We start from the raw sequence: 23,663 nt of genomic DNA on the forward strand, positions 1-23,663 counted from the left end.
GAAATTTTTAATGACATATGTACGGACGTAACGATTTATTTACAATATGTAATTTACATATTCATGTGTGAACCTCCACCCTTGTTATGTAACATGACTTATAACAATAATTACCAATTAAAAGTAATCGTTACTCCTTTAACTTTATTTTAACATATTGCACCCCAAGTCAGACTTTGAAACAAGGAAATTTGAAATGTTGCACATAAATTGTACCTTTATTTTAAATTTGCAACAATTGAAACGGAAACGATGCAAAATGACTTCAACATTTTGAATCACTAGTTTAATTCGAACCGTTATTGATATATTATAAAGTTCTATTATTAATAAAATATTACATATACGCGTTATTGATTAATTTTTTTATAACACAATGCATAGTACACAAAGATATCTTAAAATATCTACAAGTTCAAAATATAGCTATAATAACACCAGTTTTAATTATGTAAAGTCAAGTCAAGCGTTTAACTTACTTATTAACTGGGAAAAATCTATCACAAAAAACTAAATAACGAAAATTGTAAAAAAATATAAGGCGAGATATTATTAATATTTATTTACTTCTTATACCTTATATACATACTTTATTTTCATACCAACTGCCGTATCAAAAACAACTTCCCAATTACGACGGTATAAAATTTCACAAAATAGAATCATAGGACGCACAGTCACTGACCCATGATCTCGAATAACAACGTAATTTTTTAATCACGCCACACATGACCACTTCACATCACAGTCGGATGTAGTTACAAACCTATTTTCTAATTGTAGTTAGTATATATAGCAGGTAGTTGAACAGTATAAATATTGTACATTAACAATATCGCACGTAAAAATTAAGCAATTATGGAGTCTATCTTCAAATAAAAATCTTATTCATTATTGAAATTAAAATTAACTAAAAACATTCCAGTGATAAAACTTTAATTAAATCAAATAAACTTAAATCCCAATTAAATTATTTATCTATATCAAATAGAGCATCGATATAGACACCAACACTACGGATACGTGTCGTGGGCGTGTCATGTCGTCATAACGTACTTGAAAATTATCTGGCGCAGATAATAAATTGTTCAGCCTAACGCACACAAGTCAAAATTAATGTGTAAAAATAGGCGTATCATTTTTGTTTTAATGAATATATATATATTTTGTAACAAATATAAATTACATGCAAAATAATTTAAAAAAATATTGTGTATATAGATAAGAAGTTATATTTCTTCCGAGTAATATAAAAATAGTATTAAATTTCATACAAATAATTAATAACAATAAAATTGTCATTATCATTATGATAAATGTAATTTATTCTTTTTTTTTTCAATTCTACTACAGCACTCATTCCAAATTTAAATGTTCCATTATAAATTTACAATAAAATAAACATTGTGAAATAAGATTAGGTGTGAAGTTGTCTATTTCAAGTGTCTTGACATATACTGACAGTTTAGCGAGCAATTTCATCGTGTAGCTTTTGAGGCAAAAAGTCGAAAATTAAATTGCTTTTTAAATTAAATTCCTAAACGAATGTTATTGAAATAATTATGTTGAACGTATATTTACTAATATAAGTTTAAAACTGTTTCGTTGCTACGCTAATTTAAAGAAATCTTAATTAATTTAAGGCTATGTCACCCTATACATATTTGGTAACTGTCAAAAAATATACTCTATGTTTCATCAAATGTATAGATAAATCTAATCAGATACATTAAGATGATCCCATAGACAATTTATACTTCTTCATTAATTAGACATATTTAATTATTAAGAACCGCAATAAACCTGGTAAGATTCGCGGTACTTAGTTTAATGTGGATAAAACTAAGCGAAGTTAGTTAACTGTTTATGGTAACAAACTTTTAAAAAGTCATCATTGTGCGCTTTGAATGACAAAAGCGCGTAGATCCGATTAACAATACGCGTGTAAGAAGTTTTCTAAATAATGTTTCTATTTATAATAAGGAATGTAACATTATAGAGATCCGTATTAATGCAAAAAAATACATAAATTTCTAATTTTGTTTTCCAGTACCTCGAGTGTTAAGGGCATGGTTTAATATATTTAAAAAGGGGTCAGAATCAAACTATCTCTATTCAGACAGCTAGGTATATACTATTGACTAATTGGGGACTTAAATATATATATTTAATATGACTTTTATTCGTGTTAAATTAACTCGGTGGTGTTTTGTGCGGTGTCAACCAAACATCGTAAATATATTAGGCAGCTATACCTAATATTGTTGTGTTCTTTAAAGGGTAAGCCAGTGTAATCCCAAGGGACATTACATCATTGTTTCTAAGACAGTGCATTGAAGAGCAAAGAATGGTTAACATCTCCATCCATCGTTCGTATATTATTATTTTTTTTCATAATATACCTTATACTATCTATTTGTACCAAGAAACTTACCAAGAAACTAGTATAAGGCATGTGCTCAAAGCTAGAAAGGAAGAGCACTTTGAGTGCTTAGTGCCCCGGATCGAGAAGGTAACAAGTGCCATGAACATTCTTCTACTTAATCTAATGAGACCGAAGGACCGTTATCGTGCAATCGATGTCCCTCTACAAGGCACCTCTTTCACAAAGACTTTCGGCCGTCCGCCGCTGCGGAACTAAGATCCAAAATTTGCAGCCGGGAGTAAAACTTCTTAAAAGAAAACACTAATAACTTCTATAGGATTATTATTATTTGTCCGAGCTGGGGTTCGAATTCTTGCATCTCTCAGCTTTACAAACTAGCCGTTACCTACGAGCTTAAAATAGCATTTAATTTCTAAATCCATCAACCATCAGAATATCAACAAATTCTCGTCTAATTTCCAAGATCTATATGTGAAACTAAATTTAGATCTCAAACTAAATTTTGAAGGTATTCCCTTTAATCGCTTTAATGTAGGACCGCTATGTCTCGTCACGTAGTTATATTCTAGACTTCAAACAAATCTGGATTATTCCATCGGTTTTTAGTGTTCAACTAAAATCAAATTTGAATATAGAATGTGGAATATATATTTGTTATATATACATACAATACTTACCACATTGTTTCAGCATACTTTTGTATTTTTTCTTTTTCCTACTTTTCCTCACAAGAAGAACCTAATTATAAGTCCTTATAAATGTGAACATTTTGGGGAAGTCCTGGACTCTAAGACACGGGGTTTCCTACTTTAATCGTACAGGGCCTCTTTGATAACGCATTGTAAATGAGTAAAAACATAATTAAAATATACTTTATTCAAGTAGGCCTTTACAAGCTCTTTTGAATCGTCATTTTACAGAATTATATATATGTATATATATATTTACTTATATATTTGTCGCAGATGCCATCTATTGCTTTATTTGACACTTAGAAGAATGTCTAAATCATCTTTAGTACGCTTGAGTGAAGTAGATGGAGCGGCGGTGACTGGATGGGCGTCGGTCATGGGTTGACAGCCGTCATTGCAAAATAAAGAAATGATCAAACAAATATGAAAAGAGAATAAACGATTTTAAAAGAGTAAAATATTATTTGAGTTTGCTACGATGTCTCATCCATCTAATTACGAATCTCATAGCGAGATCCTCACTTACCTCATATATATATACATATATATATATAGAGACGATTTAGGTGATTTTTTTTGTGTGGCCTGTATGGTTCACATTGAACCTTATTATTGGTGGCGTTCTGGATGTAAATAAAATTCTTTCCCTCTTTGATAAATTGTTCTGTGTACTGCGGTCGGCTAGCTAATGCTCCTGGAAAAAATTTAAATTGCTCGATAAACAGAGAAGAAAAATGTACGGAACTGTCTCGCCAACATATATTTATTCGCCACATCACATTTGTAAAAGATTCTATCAAACGTATAAACTGTTATCCATTCCAGTATCTGCCTATAATTACACTGGCTCAACAATCACCACAACAAACCTTAGCTGAAACAAAATTGTTTGATGGTGAAAACGAATGATTCATTTTCGAGCTGCACGAAGCCCTGTCATGCTATGCATATTAAACTTACTATTTAAAACATTTCGCCTCACAATATGTACGGCTAACACCCTATATATCATGACCTCGCCGCACTATAATCTGATGTAAGCTACTTTGATTAATTAAATAAACACAGGGTGATGATGTTTGCTCCAAGCCTGTTGCATGGGAACGCCTATATATTGACAAATGCTATAATTAATATATTAATCTTCGGCCCACGCTAATCTCAGATAAGGTTGAGCGCAAACTAACGACTTTTGGTAAATTTTAATCGCAATATGTTAAACACAATTTAATTTTTTGTAATTGCGCTACGTGGTAGGAATATGGTTCCTTAAAATTAATTAAATTTTATTTAAGTGTGTTATATACTTAGGACAGTTCATTAATTTTTTTTTCGTAAAATTCTTTATTTTCATTGGTTAAACGCATCTGTATGTACCAGAGTTTCAAATGTCCTAAGTGGTAGTCACTTTCCATCGGGTGAGTTTTCCAGTCATTTGCCACACATGCGACAAAAAAAAAGAATCCACTGCTGGGGCCAAGAATTTTTGGTCCAGATAGGGTTAAGAGCTACTTCTCCACGATAAAAAACATTCGAAACATACAGGCTTGAATGACAGGTATGAATTATAAACACACACACATATGTAAAATACGTGAAAATTGCGTGGCGCCTGAATGAACCTGCAAACTTAAATTAACTTAACCTAGGTATTCAGAGCTATATATAATAAAATAAAAAAACAGTATAAAACCTTATTTACACATAGAACATATTCACATTCGATTACATTCATATTGACAATCATGTTCTAAATTTAAAAATTACCCGCCGTCGTAACTCAAGACTAAAAGACATTTTTGTCGCATGTCTATCGTCAACAGACTACTTATACCTCCCCCTTATTATGTAAAAATATAATAGATTATTTCCTATTAATATAGCAGAGATTGATAGAGGAACAATATAATATCGATAAATATTTATACCGTAAATGTTGCCATTATAATAATTAAAACAATTTTAAACTATAATTTGTTACTTGTATATTGCAACATTATATTTTCAAATATCGATATACGTGTCTTCTATGGTATATATTTTTACGTTTTATGACAAACAGATTAACACAATATTTCTCTTTTATCATGCAAATCTGATATATATAGTAAAATTCAACAATTTAAGTCAATCAAGTAATCTATCTTGATGTCCGAGCTCTCGTTTAAACATTTGAAATTGTAACCGGTAGTTGGTACCCGCAAGACAGGCTTGCCTAGTGCGGGACCACTGGATGTTTTGTGACTATGTTAACTTTTCATGTCAATATATATATATTTTTTAATTTATGTATATATAGTATCGGGGACTTCTAAACTATCCTTTAAAGCTTCATTAAAGTATAACACCTCGCCTTATTGCCTCCACTGGTGACAGGAGGGCTCGTTTTTTGCCCAGAGGATCGGAATTGCGTTTCAACCGGGATATGGTGCTAGCATTCTTGCCACCATTCCACGCGGTCAGGATTTGTACAGTAACTATTTTTATTAATATTTAAGGACTTAACGTTAATAACTTTTCCTTTAATGGCTTAATAGTAGCAGGCGTTTGGGCTGCTAGATAATAAAAAAAAAATTTTGAAAGGTTCGATTCGAAATCGGGACAGGCAGTTTCAGTTGTTCACACGTGTTTATACACATGTGTGCGTGCATGTGTATTGTCAGTTTGATCGTAATAATTGTCATATGTTATATGTATATTATTAATTGAAACTGAATGAAGTTAATTGTTCTTAAGTGATTTATTTAAATAATTAGTAACATAATCAAATATAAAAATTAACTTAATTTTTTTTAAGTTGATTGCGTACATTGAGAATAAAGATTATCTTTTTCAAATAACGAAGATATTCTTTTATTTCTGTATAAAAAATTAAATTGAACAAATGACATTTGAAAAAAAATAATCAGTCCTGACTGTGAACCGGTAGTAGATCTTTAGGAATCTATTAATATTCAATCTTGCTTATTAGTAAGTGTAACGTTTACAGATAAAGATTTGTGTTTATGAAAAAATATGAAAAAATGAATCGTGGTTTATGAAAAACACGTGGTTTGTAAATGCACCATAAATTTACGTAGTGGCAGAGCTTTGTAAAAGCCCGTCTGGAAAGTTACCACCTACTCATTAAAAATTCTACTAAGCAACAGTATTTATATGATCTTTTTTGAGGGGTGAGTGAGCCAGGGTAACAATGGACACATTGCCGATAGAAGGAATGGTTAAAGTTTCCCGACGTACTATTCTGCAAGTAAATAGTCATATTTATAAGAACACATCAGACACAGGCCGATCAAGAAACAATATAACGAACAACGAAAAAACTGCCTCCACAATTTTCCCCCCTATTCGACATTTTCAATAGAATCAAGAACTGTAATTATTATATCAAATGATCCCTATTACCCCCCAAGTGGCAATCATTGGCTGAACAACTTTTAATGAGGTTCATCTCGTATTTATTAAGAGTCGATGACGCCCGCTGTTCTATAATTATGCCCAATTTACTTACATATTGTCTATACGTATAAAACTGTAACGGGAGTTTGTTTGGACGTGGAATATTTTAGAGAAACACAGAGATAATACATATAAAAATATCGTCAGCTTTGTCGTTATCGCAAGTCTGTTATCATTCAGATTTCAGTTAGAATTACTTTGTGTAAACTCAAAGAATACACTACGTTTAAATTCACACTGCTGGGAAAAGAACACGTGACAATTCCGGCGGCACTGAAATAAAAATGCGCTCAATTTCTGTTTTAAATTCATATCGAATTGAGCTCAATCGATCGATGAAGGAAAAATATCATCAATAAAATTCAGCGTTTACACCGACTCGATCTATAGCGTTGTTGAGCTCCAAAATGTAGAGAGGACGTTTGACTAGCAGTTAAACATTTACAGGCTCTTGGCGTACTTTGATTATAATTAAAGTGTAAATAGTTATTTATATGGTAATAGTTTTATGGCATCATTAGGTCGACTGGCAATTGGACCATCAAGAAATTGACGCCACATGAAAAATTTACCATTCCTTACAAAACCAAGACAACACCGACCTTGCGAACCGAGATGTTATGCTCCTTGTAATAATAATTACACTGCCTTACACACTTTTCAAACTGGAACACAATAATACTACGTATTACTGCTTGCCAATAGAATATAACTTGAGTTGATGGTACCTACTCAGACGGGCTTACACAAAGCCATACCATAGTTGGAAACACATATTGAACTTTAAATTTTGATATTCATCAAGAATTAAGATATCTTCAACTACAATAAAATAAATCAAAATGAGAACAATGTATATGACTTTAAAAAAATACCGGGAACCGACAAGAAACTCTTGTCCGAAGTAAATTACATAGATATGCAAATTAAGTTAATCATTATCACATAGTATAAAACAAAGTCGCTTACCGCTCTCTGTCCCTGAGTATGCTTTGATAGATATATTGATTCAAGAGGAAGGTTTATATGTATAATACATGCACAATATAGTAGAGAAACGCTGATTATTTTAGAGGTTTCTAAAGTGATACATTGCAAACACTGGCTAAATCCTACGAGATAGATCAAAATAATGTACTACAGTATTGTACAACATAAAAAGAAATAAAAAAAAGTATGCAACGCTATATCTTAGGGATAACCCACTAGTAGGTAGGTGGGTAAGGGCCCCGGTGCATAGAAAAAGAATCGGGCCCTCGTCCCCTCTTTAAAGTATATTGGCATTCAAAATTATAGATAGTAATAAGAGTGGAACAGTGAGTTGAACATATCATTAGTAAGTTAAATCTATACTTCATCTCTATTCAAAGCTCTTTTCATAGCTTACTTTAGAGGGCCCCCAGAGCTCAGGGGCCCTGGTGCACTGCACCAACTGGCCCTACGATAGCTACGCCACTGCCCACAACCAACCAATAAATATAATAATAACCATTTTTTATTCTTTACATTTTACAAGAAATAGTTTTTTTTTTGCCAAGGGATTTTAAACAATATAGCATTAATCATTATTCAATTAAGTACCTGAAATGCATTGTGCTTTTAATATAGATTAATATACTTTGCATTTAATTTAAATGAATATTTTCGAAGATACTACAGATTTAAAATGCAGGGACATAGCGTTTTGTATTGTCTAATGACAAAAAAGCTGAGAGCTTTGTAGGTCATTCTGTAGTAAATTTTGTATCAGCATTGTATCCGTGCGAAGCCGGGGCGGATCGCTAGTTAAATAATAAATAACGTACTTCATCGCGAATGTAAATAGATTTGACAAATATATTTATTAATATGTCAGTAATAATACATAAAAAAAGATGTATAAACGGATATTGTACTAATAGATACCGCAAATAAAATTTATTTAGGAATGCCTGTATTACAAATAAATCAATTAATCTATCATGTATTTTATTTCCATAAGAACTGAGTATTCTTGTATGTAGTGACTACCTGGAGAATCTATGGAACCAGCTTTCACCGGCTGTTTTTCAGAACAGATGCGAACTGGGAACCTTCAAGAAAAGTCCGTATATATTTCTTAAAGCCCGACAATACACCTGCAAGTCCCATGGTGCAGATGTTCATGGGCGGTGGTAGTCACTTTCCATCAGGTGAGCCTCCTGCTCGTTTGCCACCTATGGCATAAAAATAAATGTTATCCATTTCACAATTAAAGCGCTCCCAATGATCTATGATGTTATGTCCCTCGTGCCTGTCAATAATTCGGCTCACTCACCATTCAAATTGGTTTACAACAAAGCAAATTTGGCTGTTTGGTGATAGAATCACTGCGGAAAAGTCGAACCCGGATTAATTCCATACGAAAATATATTCAAGTACTTGTAATATTTCAAATTTGAAAACAGTGAGACAAACGAATAAACGATAACGAATAGGGATATATTTTTGACAGAACTCTTTCTAAATCAAATCAAATTCTTGATTGTCAAATAATCACTACTATCGTTTTGGAAAAGAAAATACCCAGCGTGAAAGGAACCGGCGAAAGAAACTCAGTGGGCTTTTTTGACAATTTGTGATTATTTACAAATATTCATCATAATATAAATGGAGTAACTAGTGCGCTAATGTTTCCGGTGATATATAATGTGAGCATCATATTACGATGTCTGGTTATGTCTAGCCTTGACTAGCTGTACTCTGATTCCGAAGAAGTTGACCTAATATTTAATAGGTCAAATATTCAGATAGTTCAGGAACAAATAATATAAATTATAGTTTTAAATATCAGACTTTATCAGTGTAAAGAAATAAGTGCTGGACAACTGCCTCTTCTCCTCTCGAAGAATCCTAAGTAAAAGTCTTGGAGAATATTCCACCGCATTTATTACAATATTTTATTTGGCACATTTAGGTTCTCTTTTATATTCAGTCTAGTTGCATTCGGACTTGAAGGGTGAGTGAGCCAGTGTAACTACAGGCGTACAGTGTACTTACAGCGGAATTGTCTTCGGGTGCTGTTGGTCACTATAGTGACCACATCAGGCTTATTTGTCCGTCTACTGATATAATAAAAATAACAAAAAAAAAAATAGGTGGAAATCAAACTCCCACTAAATAAATGAAAATACAAATCTCTTTCTCTTATAGTTCGATTGAACAGATTAAGAACCAACGACTTGGACGAACGTGTAACACTGTCAACTGAGTTCTCGACCAAATACCTAATATCTTATTATCGACACGACTTGAGGTCTGATTCCAGGAACTCGGTACCAACAGCCTTAAAAGCTTTTCTCTCACTAAGCTAATAAGGTTATTAATAAGTATTCCCATAAATGTTAACTAATCAAGCCGTAGGCAAGTAACTTGTCATCTGTGAATGAGATATTCATAATCCTTTAAAGAGGGAAATCGCGGACTCGAATAATAAACCAAGAAATATAATTATCATGTCAAATTTTTCTTTTTTTTTTTTGATGTCCTTGATACTGAGACTAAACGTGTCCGAAATTATCTGCTTCTTGTATACCATTAAGGAGATAATCGGCCCACATTAGGTGATTTTACAAATAAGGAAAAAAAGTACTCGGAACTATAATTGATGACATAATTAGTTTACATGGTCCATTCGTTTTATTTGGTTTAGTGCACTGTGTAAATTTTACATTAGGTCTTACCTGACGCATTGGAAATGCTTTTGTTGGTAGAATTGATGCCAAGAATAAAATTTAAAAAAATAAATTTAAAATATTAAGTTAAAATCGACGTATGTACATTGCATGAAATTGTCGATCACCGATCACTACCTTGATCATGACAATCATATTATACACCAAAAAATCATGTTTTATTATTTTCTATAGTAACGAGGTCACCATAAATATAGGCGTTCCTCAAGGATCAAAATAGTCGTTTATTCTTTTAAATGACATGATCAAAATTAAATACCAACAGATATCAAATTATCTTTACATATAAATACAAATTATATACATTATTACTTATACATAAGAATAATCACAATTAAAGCAATAAAGCAAGAATCTACATCGTTGATCCTCGATGGCTATCAGTTCTAAACAGGTCACGTACAATTCCTAAAATTGCATCACATAAGGGTTTTCCTTCTTACAGATGGTGGTGATTAATAGAGTTACTAACCAGGAAATAGCGTTTAATTATTCCATGGAATAATTCTAAGTAATAAGTTTTTTCAGTTGGAAATCGCCCATTCTAGATTGTAATAGTGTCTCCATTTCACGGTATTTTTAATGTTGCCAAATTAATCTCGTTTACAGAAATTTACCAGAACTTGTGTCGTGGACTTTAAAGTTGTTACCATGTATCCTTTCCTATGTGTAAATTGTAGGTTAAAATATTATTACAAAATGAATTATAAGAAGCGTTATACAATATTGCTTCAGCTAAAATACCTACTAATGTTAACATGTGTTCCGAATTCACTATAGTAAGTCGCATATCGTAGTATTTCTCAGAATAAACATTCCATTCATTCAAATATAATAATCAGACTTTTGTGTCACGTAATTCTTGAGAACATTTTTGAAGTCAAGCTAATTTGCGCTCTATTGCTATACGAATAAGATAATGTAGATGCTCCACTTAAAAATGCTCGGCCAATGATTTATTTGATGACGCCTAACAATACCATTGTGGTGGTAACTGCGTCATACGTACCACGTGCTCCGTAATGCTTTACGTTGCCGAATTATGTGTAAAAATGTATCGTAGATTTATTATTATTTGTGGGACGTCTGAGGTTTTATACATAGCGTTTCGTTCGAAATTGAATAAAAGTTATTTTTTATTTATATCTTTTGAAAACATGAGACTGTTGTCGCAATAGTCTGTGACAAATAGGATTGGAATGACTTTTACGGTCGCAGGACTGCTTGGAGTAACTTTTTGGGAACGCTCTCTGCTGGTGAGTTGGTTTCTCACTACCATCACGCTTGACATAAATATTTCCCATAGTTGGCTCTTATGATATCCACGATTCAGATAGGAGTCTTCTGTGAGTATTCTGTCAAAAAGCAAGCGAATATAGAACTTAATTACTAGTCGTTAGGAAACAGTATATCTGTCAAGTAGCACACAATATAAAAATCTTAAACGCATCAAACACTCTTCGAAATCGTATAGAACGGAAAACGTAACTAAATATTGAGAGTTCAAGTCTGAGCTAGCACTGAATAATATCATGAAACTTAGTGTGTTTCAGTTTTTTATTTTTGGTACGCGGGAAAAAACCTCCACGTGCCGGATGAAATTCTAATGCATGTGTATCCATGCACCTGCAAAAGAAATAATCTGAAAACAATCTCACGAAAAAATGAGCTTTATGACCCATGTATTATGACTGTTACTTTTTAAACGTATATCTTACAAATTCTATTCTAACTTATTTCAACATCGAATCAGTAATACGAACTCTTTGGAGGTAGAATATGTAGTGACTAACTACAACTACTCAACTGTGATATAAAAAAAAAAAAAAACTATTTACAATTTAAAGTTGCAAGAATTACACGTTTTTATCGAAGACAGTTTCGACATTTGAACTGAAATCTTGTATTTCCTTATCAATTATTTTAACAATCATCCTTCTTAAATTGAATTTAAATGATAAGAATTGATTCCGAGAAACATCATATTAGTCACATCAGATAAAATCTGAGCACGAAATACTTGTTTAATAAATTCATACATTAACTAACATATGAAATTGTATTTATGCCTTATGATTGACTCCACGAAAAGTCAAGTAGTGTTTTATTTATTTGCAAGTACGAAACCAGAGCCTTTAAAAGAACAGCCCGTAAACGTCCCGAGACCATAGCCTGGACTAAGGTTTCTTTGTTTTGAGGAGATGTTTTGGAGCTTATATTATGACCCCTCGGCTCCAACTTGGGTTAGTGGATGCACATATTAAAACAGATTTTATGTTTCGGACGAATTAAACACTTGAAACAGTTGTGCCTGGGCTTAAAACACGTCTGGTCACCACTGGCAAATCTCAGCTCTTAATTGCTTAAATCATATAGATAAAATTTATCCTTAAATATTTTCATTTAAATTTAATCTTAATACTTATTTTTTAATAGTTATATTAAGCAGATTATGACTTAAGATATTGATTTTGTAACTGGTATGAACCTAACTCAAATTACTATAGGGCTTCAAATTTAGTAATATTTCAGTCATAAAAATTAAATTCGCTGGTTCTTCTCGGATATGAGGTGTTTATTTCCGAACCGGTGGCAGATTTTTAGCAATTAATAAGAAAATGTAACCCATGTACATTGAATAATGATTGTGACTTTACTTATGAACCCAAAATAAATCTTACAGTCAGTCAGTCACGTATTCTTGTATAAAATATTAGACTTAAAGTTTTACATTTATAATTCTAAATCTATATATATTCAATAAGGCCCTTTCAAGCACTTCTGAATCGTAACCATGTCGGTTAATCTTATTTTATTTAATTAATATGATGACGTCATTAAATAAATATAAGGATAAGTCGATGTTCGATTTTACAACATTTTTTTTTAATCATTAAGCCGTTAATTAAAAAAAACCAGTTTAATGACTCACTTGGATATCTCGACAGTTCTCTGAAAGCGATGATGATGTAAGAATCGTATTGGAGACGTAATGAAAGGAATTTTAGGTTATAGTCTGTGCTTGTCAAAAAAATAAATACTGGACGTATATTTAAAATAAAAAAAAAATGATTTTAAAACACTTTTTTTTGTACAATCGAAATATTAAATATACGTTATTATTTATATAATATAAACAATCTTATTACATATAATATTTAATAATTTATCTAATATAAAATTTTAATTCAACACCGTTACGCTAAATTAAAAAAAACTTAATTTAATATGATAGAGACGAAAAACCGCGTAGTGTGTTTATACCGCTCGCAGCATATATAAGGGATGAATCCTATTCAAACGGAGTACTCGCTTAGAAACCATATTCCTGGAAACATCTAGGACAATCCTAGGTTACCTGGACTTGTTCGTATCTGTGTTTAACAAGTGAAATATAAGGTATGTATAAAGAATAATTATTGTATAAAAAAAAATTGTCATTAAAAAAAAAATTCCGTTTCAATTTTTTATTTTTAAATAGCCGTCGTAAAATAAGTCGTTATTTTTTAATTACGGGCAATAAAGACTTTATTCGTTATATTAATTAAATGCCTTTTTTAAAGTATGTAATTTTAATAATTGACAAAAGTTATATTAAATTCTAAATTAAATAATATCATAATTCTACTAATATTTATTTAATAATATAATAAGAAGATGAGACCGATGAGTTCTTGTAATGTTTAATATAATATATTAAAACTATGTAAATAATGTCACTTCGTATAACTTACAAAAATTATTAAATTTCTCCGTATTATAAATAGCGAAGGTTTTTGAATTATATCTGATATACTGTATAATGTAAATTTATTGGATTTCACGAGAAATATTTATATGGATAAACTTATTTTAAGGAGTTTGTTAAAAAATATATTTTTCCTTTATATTTATTAGATGGAGACTTTTAAAATGTTTAAGAGTTTTATGTTTAAAGTAACGTCAAAATTTACTTCATATATTTAAATAAATGTCACTTTATGTTATGGTAATCAATATCGAAGTCTGATTCTGTAATACCGTCAGTTTAAAAAAGGCAATCGTAAAATCTATCAAGTAATAATTATAAGGTAATAAATATTCAAAAAACTTCACAAGTAACCTAGAAGTAGACACGTGAAGATCTGTATATTAATTCGTAAAATAACGAAAATTACCAACTCGTATAAAATTTTATACTATACCAGATGTGCAATAAAAAAAATTTAGCATAATATAAACCTAACTCGTTGCTATTTATAACCAATATTTTTTTTCACAATTCCATTTATTAAATAATCGATATTATCATCCCAATTAATTATTTATTGTTTAAACAAATCCGCCACGAGCGAGTCGAATTGTCCAAGTTGGTTTTCCATTTTTGGGTTTACTCTTTAGCGGCGCTAGTTACATAAATAATATGGTACTATTTACTGGATAACTATTCTAAAGATACAACCCTAATATAGACATATATACATATATATCTTGAAAGAACTGCTCGACGTAGAGTTAATATACTCATGTAACTGAGAATTATTCACGATGAAAATTCTTTAAAACCACTAGCATTAACCCTTAAACAATCTTACTTATTTTTAAAACGTGAATTAAAATAATGTTAAACGTTCCTATAAGAGTATACATTAATATTATAACTAAGAAGTGTTAATTTTTATATTATTTCATTTTTATTTCAGACTCTATTAATACTTAACTACCGCCATCTAGCGAAATCTTATAATGTTCAGCCTAGTCTCGCTACTCGCCGCTGCGGCGCTAATATCGCTGCAATCTGTCCACATATACGCACAGATTGAAGGGAAACTAGAAATGGATAACAATTTATTACCAAATGGTAAGAAAAATAATATTAGTATATTATGATTTAAGTTACATTAAAAATTACATTCACACAATTAGAATGATTTATCCTTCTTTTTCGCGACGTACTCATCAACCTATGGTAATGATTTATTTATCACGTATCCATTGGTCCGTTGTCTGAACTCTCCCTAGATGTATCGTATCGCCTTGCCATCGAAATATATGATACATGTAGACTCTCACACCAAGTATTTACACTCACACCGGTCTACATTGATATGTCCTGAGCAGTTGCTTGATATCCGATGAAAACGCTATAAGGCCGCCATGTTAGTGACCAGAATTACGTTTGGCTATTATAACCAATTTTCATCTTTTCTTAACGTAAAAATATTACGTTCAATATATTTATTAAAATAACGAATTATTATTACAAATAATGTTGATATTTTAACGCTCTCAGAGTGAACGAACTCATTTTTTAATTTACAAGAATATGTCAATATGTGAGAGCCGAAATCGGTCAATTTTAATACCGAGAAATGTATGAATAAAATCTGGCTGCTAGATTATTCGGAATAAATTGACCATCTGGCATAGCGCTTGACTTACAAAAATCCAGACGTTTTTAAAGTATAATGAAGTTTTACGCGCAAAAAAAATCATTGAAAATTTTATTTGGCTATGTCTTTGCTTGTGGTATTTAAATTGATTTGAGGGCGAGTTTTGACAAACCGAAATATCTAATTACCATTCCATATATTTAAATATGGAATTATATGATCTGTTAAAAAAAAAACGTAATAGTTGTTTGTTATTATTTTCTAAGATGGCGACCAACATATTATATTAAATCCTTCGATTTTACTTCCAAAGTTACCGTTTTCATTTCAATGTAAATAACTATAAACAAAGTCACTGGCTTACTTATTCCTACACTTTGGATTGGTTATTTTTCATCTTAAACTTGATGAAAAATAAATTCAATTAATTTGTTAAAAATACTAAATAAGGCATACCAATCAACACAAGATTATATATACAAAAGCTTGGAGTTAAGACTTGTTGAATTTCAACTAGAAAGTATTATATAAATTTGATTGTATATAACTGACATACGTAACTTTATATTTTAAATATTGGAAAAGAGTAATTAGTGAGTTTCTTGCCGGTTCTTTTTGGTAGAATACTATTAATACTTTCCGAAACGGTGCTAGCTTCACTGTAAAATAACGATTCAAAATTGCTTTCAATAATCTTTTTGAATAAAGCATATTTTTATTGATTGATACATTTTCTCACGACAAATAGAACATGTGAAATTTCAATGCTTCAATTGTCTGGATTTAAATATTCACTCGTTGAAACCACTGGAAAATTATCTGTACATTCCAGATATTCCTCCTCCGAGACGTCGCGTCGTACAGAAATACGTAAAGATAACATCTCATCCCCCCGAGACAGTCAGACACATGCCGGGGTCTACTCTGGTGTTAGAATGCGAGGTGATGGGCAATCCTGCTCCAATGTCAGGCTGGATGAAGAACGGCATACCGATATCTGATGTAAGTTTAAAGAGAAATGGTAAAACTTCGACCACTTTAAACCTTTGCATATTAGGATCGATTTTACGACAAATTAAAAAGTTACGACCGAGTTTAAAGCCTATTTATTTAATAATAAGGAACTTCAACAGAAGTACATATAAAAAAAAAAAATAGTACAAAGTTTTTAACTGGGGTATAGTTATGGGGTACTTACTGGAGAACATAACACGCATCAGAATAGTTCTGATGACCTTAATAAAACTGAAACTAACAGAACTAAATTATATATCGCATTAACAATAGGGTGTTAATAATTTAATTGTAATGTTAATAATGACAGAAAATAATAATAGCAGATTATCTTTAGTTTCAAAAAACAAATGGCTGTATTAATTATTTAGAATAGCATTACTGAAGGTATAAAATGAGTTGAATGACATCATTGTTTCCATTAACTTATGTTAATCTAAATTTTTAGTTCGAAGAAGACGTCAACGAGATATTTTCGCCACCCACATTCAGCGTTGCGCGAATGACAAGCAAACTCGTGGTGCGTTCGCCATCCAATGGTGATGTTTACACGTGTGTTGCTACCGCTGGCCTGAGGGAAACCAGTGCTTCTACTACTGTTATTGTTGAAGGTAATTTATATTAAGCAAATAAATTACCAACCTGGAATGATATAATGTTTTTTTTGTGTCAACCATAGAAGGCATTGGGGCAAATGGCCCATGATAGTCAACAAAAATACTGGTAATTTCTTACGCTTGTACGAAACCCTACAATTGAGAAATTACATAATTTAAATTGTAAATAAAGGCAATTTGGAATATATAAGACATTGCAATAAGCTTTTAACAGGCGCTTTAATCACAAAAATAAAATTATCAGTGTTTTATTTTAATTCCATTAAAATTATAATATCTTGATTATTAATTCAAGACTAGAGAAATGCTTATACTTTTTCACTTAGAAATGTTTGAATGATAAACCAAAATGGTAAGTTTATTGAAGATACGACAAGAAATGTTTTAATTGATTATTTATTTTCGCTCTTTTATTTTCAGGCGAACAGTCCGATCTTCTCTCTCCCTTGATTCCAACTAAACCTGTTATCACTGCATTCTACAACGACATATTTCAGTTAATGGGTACTAGCGCGACACTGCCTTGCCGGGTGTACAGCCCAACCAAGGCCCAAGTGTACTGGATTGATAACAACAGTAAACTTATTTACGGAAACAGCAGACTCAGGGTAAGTATTTCGTTATGACCAATTATGAGATGATAATACAAAATATTAAAAATATCTATTATTAAAGTCCATAGTTAATAATTTATTTGGTATTAGTTATTATTAAGAATTATTGAATTTGTAAAGCAATTTTCAAATAATCCATAGAAATGGAACACACTAACGCCATCTAGTATTATTACATGAAATCTTAGTCATATTTTCTTTATCAGGTGCTCCCATCCGGCGATTTACATATAAAAGGTCTATCGTGGGCTGACATGGGAAGCTACACGTGTTCCGCTAAGAACGCGTATGGCAAGGACGTCGCTGAGACCTTCCTCTATCCTGTTAAGTCTTAAACAGGTAAAAAGTAAATGCTGGTTATGTATTACATGCTGCTCTAATACAGATTGGTGGGTTCACATGTGACAGAATTTCACTCGGCACATACATCCGTTTGACGGATAAGTAAACCTATCCTCACAGTGTTTTCCTTCCACACGAAATATATTAAAACTTAGCGAATACAAATCTAGAGGTACTTAACTAGACTTAAACTCACAGTCATCGTTTAACGCTCAGCTATTGTAATCACGGTGCCACTTGGCTCAGTATCTCTGCTTGTCAGTTTGAGTTTTTAAACGTCAGTTAACTTTTATCAGAAGGACGAAGTTTATGTTTTATTTTCTTACGAAGTGTCACAATATTGTAATTGTTTTTATACTAGCTGGTTCCCGCGACTGCGTTCGCGTAAATTTAAGCCTGAAAAGAAGAGGTATTATACGGTTAACATATAATTTTTATTTCTAAACCAATTTTAATAAAACAAAACGCTATTTATTACCCAAAGTTACTACAGTACATCAATGTAAACCGCATCCAAATCGGTTAAGCCGTTTTCGAGATTAGCGATAACAAACGAAAAGATAAACAGACATAAATTCTAAAAATCATATTTATGTGATTTATTGCGTTAGATACCCACAGTAATATTTTTTCTCGAATACCTTCCGTGTACAGATTTCGATCCGTTATGATTTTATTATATTTTTATATTAATACGAATCGTTTTGTTTCAGAAGAATTGAATGATTGCGATCGACCAACTAAGTTACCCGCCGATGATTACGCGATGTTCCTACATTATATATTTATTATTAATAACTTATTTTTAGAGTAAGGAATATGTGTTATTACGTGCTCACGAGAAGTATTTTGTCAAAGGCATTCAGCGTACTTAATATTGAAAAAGATTTTTTTATTGTATTTCTTTATTAATTAATACATGTTAATTATTTAGCAAATTAAACAAATCGGTGATCATATGATACTAAATTATCTAAATGTAAACGTCGATATTAAGGTCTAATTTCACCAAACTATGTTTGTTAAATCTTAATCAGTAATTTACTAATGAGTTGTTAATAATTAACGGGCTGTTATATCATTAAATGTCCCAGGAACAAAATTTAACAAGCCGTTATTAAACAGAACATTTAACTGAATGGCTTGTAAGTTACTCACTCTTATTTTAAGCAACCAAATTGAAATGCTTATTTGTGACATGTCATTTAGACGAAGTTCGGTAATATTTTATCTAGTCGTATAATACGTCATTTGTTGTGCTGCGCGACCAATTTCAAAAATCGTTAGCTCCGAGTGATTTCAATGAAATGTTAACTACTTTTGATTTAAACCGATTGAAACGTCAAATAATTATAACATGGTAATATTTATTTTTGAGCTGAGGTTATGCAGCATTATTTTGTGCTCTTTGATTGTGTTTGTGGTGTGCTTCTTATTGAATATAAATAACTATGTCAAAGAAAACACGCGGACCGAATTTTTCGTCAAATGAAAAGGAAATCCTTGTTCATTTAGTTACAAAATACAAGGATCTAATTGAAAATAAGAAAACGGACGCAGTAACTACTGCGATCAAAAATGAAGGATGGAAGAAACTAGCGGAAGAATTTAACACGCGTCGCACTATTGTGTCTAAGTAATCTAAATTTTCTAAAACATTATTTTCGAAAATAAAATTGTACGCAGCGTCCATCTTGAGTTTAATTGTCTGTTACGGTCTAACGGACGTCTACAGCGGTGATTAAATTTAACGGCTTGTTATAACAAATAAACACGCGTTAACTCGTGGTGGGACACTCGATAACTTTAACAGTCCGTTAACTGACTTAACAATACGTTAAATATTTAACAGGGTATGGTGAAACTGGACCTAAGGCAATTTGTATTTATTCCGTTAATATTAACTCAGCTATTACATAACAGATGGCGCTAGTAGAGCGTGAAATATCATGAAATTATTAATTTATCTTCGAATGTAAGCCTAAATTAAATTTTATTTCGTAATAGATTTAATTTATTAAAGTATATTAGTATTAATATAAGTATTAAAATAGTTTTTATACATAAAATACATTTGTTTTTGTATTTTTTCTTAAATGCTATGGACTTACATAGTCCAATAAATATAATCAATCAAAGCGATTCAAGAATTATGATTTTTGTTTAAGTTTAATATATTTTTAAATGTCTTCTGTGATTCAATACAAATATATGTTTTCAATATTGCTTTTTTTTATATTCATCCTATTCACAAAACGTGATATATAGTCACTGAATATAGCGTACCAAACATAAATATATAAACTTTTTGACGAAATGACAGCAAATTGACGCGACATCATTGGTCTAATGCTTGTATAACCTATGACATTCTCTATGGATTAACGAAAAAATGGCGTTTTGAACTTCGACGAAACTGTTAGCGGAATTTTGGAAGTAAAATTAAAGTGGATATAAGTAGTTAAGTGTAATAGTGTTGTATTATAAATAAAAATATTTAAACATAGAATCTTAGTAGTACACAAAATAGCAAATCGCATGATATACTTAAAACAAGGTTAGTTTATATTTATTCCTACTTCGATTGGAATAGGTTTTTACGGGCTAGATCTCATTTGGAAAGTGTTTGAAGTGTAAAATATATAACGTAACGAACTTCGTTCCAAAATATAACTTAACCTACAACTAAATATTATTGACGAAATATACTTATAAATATATGTAATCTCAAGGAAGACCAGGCAACGACGCAGGACATATTCTAGCGCACGAGTGCGTGCAAAAACGTACACCGAAAATGTTTTGACAGAATTACCGTCATACTGACAGACCTGGGGTTTGAACCCAGGACCTCGGATTTCACTGTCTTTTATCAAGCCAGGATATATTATATACATATATAATGATATTTAAATAACGCCACTTTCTATTTAAATGTTGGAAAAAGTACCTGCTGAGTTTCTTGCCGGTAATTTCGTTAGAAACCAGATTTCGGACCGGGAGTAGCTCCACTTTATATATCAACGAAGCAGATTATACTGAAATAGCAAGTCAAAAAGCGTCAACATTTTCTTTGTCCAAAAAAACTGAGAAGTTCCCTGGCAATCAGCTCTTGGACTTAAAGTATTAATGTGATATATTTGAATTAAACCGATGACCTTGGCCCTCACGATCCAAGTGTATCCTCTCCAAATGCCACGACGAAACCTTCATCCGAGCCTTCGCACTTCACGATGGAATGTACGCCATTCGACGCCGTGACTCTTTTGTGGAACTAAATTTTTACATCTTTTTTAAGTAAAATAATCGAATAGTTACTCCTTTAACTAACGTAAATTATTAGTAAGCCCACTCATCATAAATTCCACTGCCAAAAAGTAATCCTTAGTATTAAATCCATATAAATAAGTTGGCGAATAGACTTAGCTCTGCAGCCTATGCGGTAAAAAAAATTAGACTTTTGACTGATGTGGATACGGCACGCCTTGTGTACTTCAGTTATTTCCATAGTATAATGTCGTATGGCATCCTACTCTGGGGTAATGCAGCTGACATTAATACTATTTTTGTACTGCAGAAGAGGGCTATTCGTGCAATTTATAACCTGGTCCCAAAAGATTCGTTAAGAGGTAAATTTAAAGAAATTAAAATAATGACTGTCGCTTCTCAATTTGTTTTTGATAATGTTATGTATGTACGCAAAAACATAAATGATTTTCCCAGAAATTGTGACGTACATTCTATTAACACTAGGAACAAGAATAAACTTGTTACTCCAAGTACCCGATTACACAGGGTTAGTAACTCTTTTCTGGGGCAATGTATACGTTTTTACAACAGGATCCCAGAAAACGTTCAAAATTATTCAATTATAAAATTCAAAAGAGTCGTTAAAGAGCGTTTGTGTGCTAAAGGATATTACAACACTAATGACTTTTTAGTTGACTGCACACCTTGGGAATGAAATGATCGCCTCCAGGCTGTTTCAAACAACTAATATATACTTATCATTGTACATACATGGAAAATGGTTAAAAAAAAATGAAAAAAAAATATATCCCGCTGAGTTTCTTTCGCCGGTTCTTCTCAGGTCCGAGGTGCTAAATTCCGAACCGGTGGTAGATTTTTGACAATCAATAAGCAAGTGCAAACACTTCTATATTGAATAAAGATTTTTGACTTTGACTTTGACTTTGTTGTGTTCCGGTTTGAAGGATGAGTGAGTCTGTGTACTACAGGCACAAGGGGCATACCATCTTAGTTCCCAAGGTTGATGACGAATTGGTGATATGAACGATTTATATTTCTTCCAGTACCAGTGTCTATGGGTAGTGGTCACTTACCACCAGTAGACCCATTTGCCAGCCAACCTACCTATATGACATAAAATGTATAGTTCTAATTAATCTTTAAAGATTTTAACTTAACTAACTAACAAACAAGTTAAATATCTTGTAAAAATACCCATTATAGAAAAGTGTGTTTTTAAAATGACATCGTTGATATTAAATATTAATTTTATTTATCGATGAATTATATACTAAGTATGCCAAGTCCAATTATTGTGAAAAATCGTAAGGAAGTCGGTAAGTACTATTATTGTATAAAAATCAACACAAGATTATATAGGTGATAAAAAGCGTGGAGCTAATCAATATAACTTTGTATTATATATGTTGGAAAAGAGCAGGTACTTACTGATTTTCTTGCCGGTTTTTCTCGTTAGAATCTACATTCTGAATAGGTGCTGGTCTCACTTCATATGGTTTAAAATTAAGATTCAAAAGTGCCTGTAAAAGCCTACTTAAATGAAGTCTATTTCGACTCTTATAATTTTGCTTGATCAAAATCTTTATCTCAAGAGGACAAGAGGCTTTTGCGATCTAATTTACAATTATACTATTTAAAATTAGTTCTGTTTTGACATTGCACGTGTATGTGAGGATTGAAAAATAATCTGCAAACTTTTGTATCTACCAACGTGCAATGGATCAGTGATGTGGATTAAGTTGTAAGATTTATCAGGAGGGACGTTAGAAAAACGGTGAAAAAAAAAGATTATTCTTTAACATTTTCAGTGAGACATTTACTTTTACCTCATATTTACTTTATAGTTATAATAAAGTGTTATATACATATATAAATGCTGATAAACAATAAGAATGACATAGTATCTTAACAATAAAGAAAAGTTTATCTTAAGAAGAAGATATCATGAAGAATTAAGGAATATGTTTATTTTTCCGGAATCGCGCACAAATTACAGAACTGTAGGTAGGCGGATCAGCAAACGGGCCACCTGATGGTGAGTAGTCACCACCGTCCACAGACAGTGGCGCTGTTAGTAATATTATCCATCCCTTATTTCGCCAATGCGCTACCAACCTTGGGAAATAAGATGTTATGTCCCTTGTTCCTGTAGTTACACTGGCTTACCCTTCAAACCGGAACACA

The 23,663-nt window shown here is 31.6% G+C and overlaps 1 protein-coding gene across 2 annotated transcripts; it reads left to right on the plus strand.

Annotated features, from left to right (window-relative positions):
* Positions 1–13,574: 13,574 nt before the first annotated feature.
* On the plus strand, positions 13,575–20,184 carry LOC125073970 (neural/ectodermal development factor IMP-L2-like). Of its 2 annotated transcripts, none has more exons than XM_047685102.1 (8): positions 13,575–13,649; positions 14,933–15,090; positions 16,455–16,624; positions 17,085–17,247; positions 17,674–17,861; positions 18,074–18,206; positions 18,923–19,206; positions 20,085–20,184. In XM_047685102.1, the coding sequence occupies exons 2-6, from the start codon at positions 14,976–14,978 to the stop codon at positions 18,200–18,202; spliced, it is 765 nt and encodes a 254-aa protein (XP_047541058.1). In that variant the 5' UTR covers positions 13,575–13,649; positions 14,933–14,975; the 3' UTR covers positions 18,203–18,206; positions 18,923–19,206; positions 20,085–20,184. The 2 variants fall into 2 exon arrangements, with proteins under 2 accessions (XP_047541058.1, XP_047541059.1); XM_047685103.1 differs by having other exon boundaries at positions 18,926–19,206.
* The last annotated feature ends 3,479 nt before the right edge of the window (positions 20,185–23,663 follow it).

Source organism: Vanessa atalanta, chromosome 26 (assembly GCF_905147765.1).
Source record: "Vanessa atalanta chromosome 26, ilVanAtal1.2, whole genome shotgun sequence".
NCBI lineage: Eukaryota > Metazoa > Arthropoda > Insecta > Lepidoptera > Nymphalidae > Vanessa > Vanessa atalanta.